The sequence below is a fragment of the Canis lupus genome, chromosome 22 (genome assembly GCF_003254725.2).
Source record: "Canis lupus dingo isolate Sandy chromosome 22, ASM325472v2, whole genome shotgun sequence".
In the NCBI taxonomy this organism is placed as follows: Eukaryota; Metazoa; Chordata; class Mammalia; order Carnivora; family Canidae; genus Canis; species Canis lupus.
The window spans coordinates 2,134,322-2,142,482 of record NC_064264.1 but is presented as its reverse complement, the minus strand read 5'-3'; the positions used below and the strand labels follow the sequence as shown (position 1 = coordinate 2,142,482).

The window sequence follows — 8,161 nt, the reverse complement described above, 5'->3', positions numbered from 1 at the left end:
CTTTACCTTCTGACGTCATCTGTCGTTCCCACCACGGTAGGTCACTTGGCACCGTGGAGCAGCACGGGATTGACGGTCATAAAGGAGGCCAGCAGGAGGCCAACTATTAACACAGACGCAGGCCTGTACTTGTGCGATGTCACTTCCTACTGAAAAACTTCCATCGAATTATCTACTCTACCTAAGCTTCGTTCTGCGTACCTCACAGCACAAAACGTGAGCACTAAAAAAGAAAATACATCAACGTCTGGCACCGTGGGAAATAAACGTCCTCACACACACGCACACACACAGACGCTCGCCTTGCCCACGTTTCCTTCTAATGGGCCCTGGCTTAGGTTCTCCATTCTAACAGACTTGCTTATGGCAGGTTCTGGAAGGCTCATCAGCCCCTACCCCTAAGCCTGGGCTTGTGCCACTTACCTGCTGTTCCGGAATGAGCGAAAAGGATGCTTTAACTTTGCCCTACACTTGTGCTTCTCATATTAACCTATTAAGTTTTCCCTCACTGCTGTGAAAAGCTGTTTATAAATGTATGTTTTTGTGTCAATTCCTAAACCTCTCTCTCGTCTCTGATAACTTCTAGGTTCCTTGAGGACAGGGACTACGTCCTTCCCTTCAATTCTTAAGTACAAGGATCCTCATTTTTCTGCTGCGACAGTTCACCTGTATTATCTTTCAGCAGGAATAAAACCATAGGATTTCTCTGAGGGGAGGGGACACAACTGGGAAACAGGGGACATGTTCACCGTGGCACCCGTTTTAGCCTGATACCTGCTAAGAATCACAGGAACAATTTGTTTTTTTAAATCGTGGCAAAGTACACCTAGCATGGAACTTACCGTGCTAACCACGGTCAAGTGCGGGGATTGGGGGGGGGGGGGGGGGGGATACGTGCCCACGGCTGTGCTGCACCACGCCATCCACGCCATCTACCTCCAGAGCTCCTGACATCCTGCCAAACTGAAAGGCTGTAGCCATGAAACATGAACTCTTGGAGTCCTCTCTCCTACCTCCAGCCTCGGGCGGGCAGCGTTCTGCTGTCTCCATGACCTTGGCCACCTCAGTCACCTCCCGTACTGGGTCATGTGGTCCTTGGCCCCCAGTGATGGGCGTGAAGTCCTCAGGGTCATCCAGGCCGTGCGAGGGTCAGGACTTCTTTCCTTCCTTCCTGAGGCAGCGCATTACTGATCTTTGAGGGGAAAGAACAACTCTGCACACACGTCTTACTAGATTATTTATTAATATGTCATTCTAAATGTTACATAAATACAGTCTATACACTAGAGTATCAAACATTGTTCCAGTAAAAGTTCAAGAGTACATTTAGGGCTAGCTTAAGAAATATGAATACTTTGGCTTTCTTTATTACATCAGATGAAAAAAAAAATTCAAAGAACAGTTTTCCTTTCCTGCTATGATTAACAATGAAACCAAGTAGAAAAATAAGAGTGTATTTAAAAAAAAAAAAAGATACTCAAGTACTTTTCAAAGGACTTACTCCCATTTTCTTCACTACGCACATGTTCGTACGAATTACTCAGTAATCTACTATGAAAAGTGGCTCTTCACGTATATGAGGAACCTCAGTAAATATCTGTTGAATGAACAATCTGCAGAAATGGATCTACTGCTTTATTTTGTGCTTCTTTTTTAAGTTTTCTTTTTCAAGTAAGAGTAATAGTAAACATACTGAAGTTCTTGGTTGTCCAGATCATAAGCCTACGGAACAGTGATTGTTACAAACACTACCCATCATAGCTAATAATCAAATTAATGTGCATTTATCAACCTAGTAAGAAAAGTTCTATCGTGTTGCAGAAGTAAGTCTAATGTAATAATTGACTGGGCTTCGATCACCTGTGACATGGTCAAGAAAAGGGAACTGGGATCTCTAGATTTATAATCATCTTATCAATGAACTATGTTTGGGGCCCTTACTCCCACTCAACCCCCTAGACACACCTAGAAACACTGCTAAAAATAGCAGCTGCAGCGTATCTTCTTCACCCTCTGGTTAATTTGGCTCCGAAAAGGTACTTAGGCTCCAAGTTCAGAGGAAGGAACTTCCAAGCAGGAAAGAGTTCACAAATGGAAATGAGTCCGTGGGCCAGAGAGCAGAACAAAGCTCTGTTCTTACAGGGGGCTCAACAGACACACGTGATAGAACCCAAAGCTGAACACTCTTCCTCCCAAAGTCACGTTTCATAATCAGACCAAACAAAAACAAAAACAAAAAAACAAAACAAAAAATACAAACCAAACTGAACAGATCCTTTTAAATAGGATCTTTCAGCAAAACCATAATTTTGATCCTTTTTCAAAGTTAAACTGTGTGAAATATTATACGTAACACAATTAAAAGGTGAGGAAATCTAAAATGAAAGCTGTGCGAAATATTATATGTAACACAATTAAAAGGTGAGGAAATCTAAAATGAGGTTACAGATAAGCAAATCTGTGATACTCGGCCTAGATAAAAGGGCTAAAACGCATTCCAAGACCTGCCAGAAAGGTGGTTTTAAGAACCACTTCTCTGAGTGGGATGCAATAGATCTGACGATCCAGCAGCCGTAATTTAGGAAGGCAAGGCTATACTGAGCATGTCATTACTTTCCTCCCATGATGAGCATTTCGAGGGGAAACAGGGCGGGGGGGGGGGGGGGGCGGTAATTTAAACTTCAGTTCTCAGACTCTGTCCTAATAAAACAAAACACTGTTGGATAGTAGTGGAGATTCTAATTCATAAAATATTGACCTTTGTCCAAAACTCCTTCATTATCAACTTTTCACAGGTAGTCCAGACTCACGAGAGATCTCGGCTGACTGAGAAGTTCATCTCTACACATTCATCATCTCGACACGCTGGACTCCTGTTACACTATTACTTTGATACAATCATGAAGTCAAAAAAGGTCCCCAGTGGTGCAAACACTGCAAACTACCCTAACTACACCTTCACAAAAGCCCCAAACTCCCTCCACTACACCTTCACAGTATGGCTACTGAACTAGCAACTAACGCAGCATTTCAACATGTCCCAAGGTCAGCATCCCTGGCTCAGGGTGGGGCCTCTGGGACTATCTCACAACCCACAAACGATCCCCCTTCCCGGTGTCAAAGGGCTGTCAGTGTGTGAACCTGGGGAATCGCCTCAGATCCCCCTTCCCAAGTTCAGAGGGTCCTCTCATCAAAAACAACACGCAAAATAACCAGCAGCTAAGCTTTCCCCCCTTTACAATGTTCCAGCCAAATCAAGGTCACATTGGAGATACACGTGTCTGGAAATAAGAGTTGTTCAAAGTGGGTTCGGGAAACGCTGTACATCCTTCATATATTCCTACGCGGAGCGCTGTGTCTCAGATGTGGAATAAAAACCCACCGGATGGGGTTTTACCTGCAAAATTACATCCCCCACACAGCACAAAGCACGCCAGGCGCCCGCGCCCCAGAGCACTCACAGCACCCAGGGCCGTGGGCTTCAGTTCTTAAAGGCTCCACATTTACTGGCTTTAGCAATGAATTCCTTTAGCAGAGGGCCATCCATTTGCCAAAATGCTGCAGTCTGTGTAACTTCTGTCAAATGATTGATGCAAAACTTAAAGCAGAATTCTTCTAAGTCCTGGACACACACAACAAAAATAAAAACAAGAAGAGGCCTTTTTTATTAACTTTGATCGGATTACTTCTATCCCAACCCCTCACCCCAAGTCCTCCGCCCTCCCCTAGGAAAGATGTTTGAGGCCAGAGAGCTCCACCTCAGCAAACAAGTGGCCACAGGTGGTACCAGCCAGGCACGCGCTACTTAGCCAAAGCACAGTGTAGCAATGAGTCCACCACCTCAGGCCCGACGCCCGAGAACACAGAGCCACTCACAGCGCCGGGGGGACAGCCTGAGCACGGCCACGCGGTCACTCACGCGCCGGGACCCCGTCCCGGAGGCCACACAGTAGCGTCCGTCCGTCCGTCCGTCCGTCCGTCCTCAGTACCAATGAAAACCAGAGCTGAGCGCAACTTCAGCCCATCAGGTGTTTCGCCACGGTCAAGAAGTCAGAGAGAAGCATTAACATTTAGCTTCAGGAAGGTTTTAAGAAACAGAAAGTGATGAAGAGACACATCAGACGAGGGAAGAACTTCCGAGGACCTCAAATCCACTTTCGCGCTCTCCCACAGAAAATGTCTTCATCCCCAAAGCCACGAGGGAGAGCAGCCTACAGTTCCCACCACGCTAACTCCTCGGAGAGCCAATCCGGGGAGAAGACTCCGAGACCAGAGTGTTCGTTCGGTCAAGGGTCTCCCACTACCGACGCTCAAAGGAGAGAAACCTGCGCAGGCGGTAAAGCAGGAAGGGGTGGTCACCCAGGGCACCCAGGGCACCCAGACACCCGGTGCCGCCCAGGCGAAGACAGCCGTTCGTCCCCAGCCTAACTCCCAGGCACTGTTCGTCCTTCAGACTGGAACGTGCATCTGCTGAACCCGTTAGTGCCGGAATGTATACAAGGTCTACGTTATGACGGTGACGCGCGCCGAAAGCTCTTATCACAAACACCTGGATTTTTATGACCTTGCCAGCTACGCTGGAGGTCAACACTCAGGCCTCGACCAAACCAGGAGCCCGACACCGCTGAAGCTGCCGTGTGGCTCCACGTGTCCAGCCACCGTGGGACGGGAGCTGCAGGCGGAGACACGTCCCCTCCTACTCTCTCAGCGCGACCCCTGCAAACGGATGCCTCCTTCCTCTAAGGGTCCCTCTGTCCCCAGCTGAAGGATGTCCCCTTCCCATCCTAGCCAGTAGGACATATGTCACGTCTAACATGCGTCAGTCAGTTGCTGCCAGAGTTTTGTTTCCCACATAATTCGCGATGCGTTTAAAATATCAGCACAATCTTCGCATCAACATTTTTTAACAGGAGAGTCCAGGAGGCTGAAATACAGCTGAACGTTCTGTGTATTTTAATAAACTAAAGTGTTAGACTATGTAGAACCTCCTTCTCGTGCTATTACTGAGGAAAACGCCCTCCCCCTGGTACTACGACCCAAAGATCAAGCAACAGCTTTCGGTACTAAATTATATTCCACGGGGAGATAAAAGTCATTTCGATTTTATTCATCAAAAATAGAAAACTAGTTTTTTTACACATAATTTAGGGAGAAATAACCAGTCATTAGCACAGAAAGTTCTTCAAACCATGCCATGTATCAGACAAGGATCTTTAAATATTAACTTTTTATTACGTAATTTCAGATTCAAAGAAGACAGCACTAAATTCTCACACTGCAAAACCTTATCGTGTCCATGTCTAGAAATCTGGAATTCAAGTTTTTTAGAGTACGTGTGGAAAAAACAAGTTTGTCCAGTTTACTAATTACACAGAGGCTGTCTTGAGTATAAACTTTAAGAACTTTTTATGTAGCACAAGTTTACAAAGGGTGCTCTACTGACAAATCACTCCACACATTAATGAAAATAGGCCCATCAAAGTGCCTTCCCTTCCCCTCCAGCTAGTCTGAATTGGTGAGAGATCTCAGGATTCAAAAAATGTTTTGCAGTTTCAAACATTAAAAGTCTAACTAGAGAATCCTGAAAATAATCTAAATCTGGGTTATTTATATAAGTAATTGTTGTTTAATAACTGAATCTTCCTTAAGGCAGATCTACAGAAAAGGAAGCAGTGAACGCACCTGGAGAGAGAGAAACTGGGTTTGCAGGTTCACTTGCGTGAACCGGAGGAGCGCGGCCACGCAGCTGACCCCGGAGCCAGCACCCTGAGCCAGTTTGCCTTTGATGTGTAAATGAGATAAAGGTTTTTCTGATAACTCTTAAGTATTTGAAGAACCAAACATGATCTGTTCACCTTATTCTGCAAATGGTCATATCTTCACTACCCAGAAAACACAGCGCTTACCAGCTAGTAAATTACCTAGAACAGGATTGCTGGGCTTTATATAAAGTATCTCCAAGAAGAACAAGAAGGATCATCTGACCAGTAGATGAGGCTCATCATAGATTGAAAGCATCTTCTTAAGGCGCATGGAATACAGAAGTCGGGGAGGGTATAAAATCAGGGGCTCTAAAACAGTATTCTTGGTACTTTACTAAAACTGAATTCCTTATTAATGAATAAATGGTGGTGAAATTATTATAAAGTGGTTCCGAGGTAAAACAGATAAAATATCAGCTTTGCTGCAATTAGCAAGGAAACTCAAAATAAATTGCTATTCTGAAATAATTTATAAATTCAATCCAAATTTTCTGTCATTTAAATTATTTCATTAACTTGTATACTCTGAAGATAACTTGTTTTTTCTTTCTATAGATTTTTCTTTAGTAACAAAATAAACCACAAACAACTGATGGCTTTAATACCCACATTTAAAAAAATGCTACTACAGCCTGAATGAACTTAACCAATCCTAAGTCCTCCAAAGCTAAAATAGGTGAATGCTAAGAATTCTATGGAAGGCACGTGGCGAGGGTGACATAGGCGGCCTCTGTGTCACAAGCCCCACTCGAGACGCATTCCAGATGGCAAGAGACTGTGAATTACTCCTACTTATGTCCAAACATGTTAGGATAGTAACAAAAATGAAACCCCAAAACTTTAAGTTTAGAATTTATTTTATAGTGTGTGTCAGGTGCGAAATATTCTAGATCACAGTGGTCTTTGGTTTTGTTTTTTAGAATACTTAAATGTCTTACTACACAGGACAAAATAAGGTGCTTTGTCTCACTAACCAAAAAAATACAGTCTACTGATCATGGAAAACTTTTAATTTCAAAAAAGAAGGAAAAAAAACCTCACCATCTGGCTTTAGCATAAAACTTTTCAATACCAATATCCCAAACCAATTCTGGAATTAGATTCCTGGCCTTATTATTTATGGCTTCCCACCAATAGCAAAATCTTAGGACATAAGTTGCCCAGCAAGTAGGACTTTCTGGGAAGCTCCCTACTCTGGTTCTCAACTATTTCTCCTAATGTTCAAACATATATAGAAAACAAAAATTTGGGACACCCGTGTGGCCCAGTGGTTGAGCTTCTGCCTTTGGTTTAGGTTGTGATCCAGCGGTCCCGGGATCGAGTCCTCCATCGGGCTCCCTGTAGGGAGCCTGCTTCTCCCTCTGCCTGTGTCTCCACCTCTCTCTCTCTCTCATGAGAAAATAAAATCTTTAAAAAAAAAAAACAAAAACAAAAAACAAAAACTTCCTGAAACAGTATAAATAGAAACATTTCAAAATTCATGTAATGAGATCTAGAACTCTCTTGGTACAGCGTTTCATTCACATTTTCTCCCTTGATGGCAATGTTCATTTGGGTTTGTACTGGAGGGATAGAGAAGTGCTCCTGTGCGAAGCCCTTCAGTCACAGAGAGCCTGACAAAGCACTCACAACTCAAGGGCTCCACGAGCAGCTTACTGTAAAACAATCTTCCTCACTACTGAGTCATTTTTGTTGCTTTTATGTGCATATATTTGCTTTGAAACTATCTTGTCAAAGGGGGTACAGAGGAACTGCAAAAACTTTCAGAAAAGACAAAAAACACGAGGAGCACATAATCTCCATCTTCCTAGTGCTTCAACCCCAGGATGAAGGAAGAGTCATCTGGTCTCCCTAAGCAGAACTTCTGAAAGTCACTCAATTTTTTTGGCAATTAATTTCCAATCTGACTTAAGAGTAGCTTCCTATCAACTAATGGATACGGTAAGTGGGTTTTATTTTTATATCCTAAACACTTTATTATTTACTTACTACATTTTAGAAGAAACTACAATGTGAAAGTACATTAGTCAATTATAGAACTCCTGTAAGAATCTAAAAATAGAGAGAGCCTAGAAAGACAGAGGTGGTTCTTTCTCTTTTTGTCTTCTGTTTTCTAATTTTCCTACACTGAATGTATAGTTTTTGTGGGGTTGGGGGTTTTGGTTTTTGCATTTTTTAAAAAGCACAGCTTTGTGCTGAGGTATTTTGAATACATTTAATCATTCATTTAACTCCACATACACTTTTGAGTGCCGACCAAAGGCCCATACTCTCACAGACTCTAGGGAATCACATGTATTTTCAGTCTCAAGGAAGGGACAGTATTTAATTATTTAATGTGTCTATACTTAATATGAGAAAAATGAAAACAGGTAAATAAAAAAAACAACAAACGATGA

General features: G+C 43.2%; 1 protein-coding gene across 2 annotated transcripts in view; it reads right to left on the bottom strand.

The window, feature by feature from the left end:
• Positions 1-1,224: 1,224 nt before the first annotated feature.
• RCBTB1 (RCC1 and BTB domain containing protein 1) overlaps positions 1,225-8,161 on the bottom strand; it is a 48,396-nt gene continuing 41,459 nt past the window's right edge. For both annotated transcript variants that reach the window (XM_025478368.3, XM_049099474.1), the window contains one exon: positions 1,225-3,622. In XM_025478368.3, the coding sequence (XP_025334153.1) occupies positions 3,482-3,622 (141 nt within the window). In that variant the 3' untranslated portion in view covers positions 1,225-3,481. The remainder of the gene's footprint in view (positions 3,623-8,161) is intronic.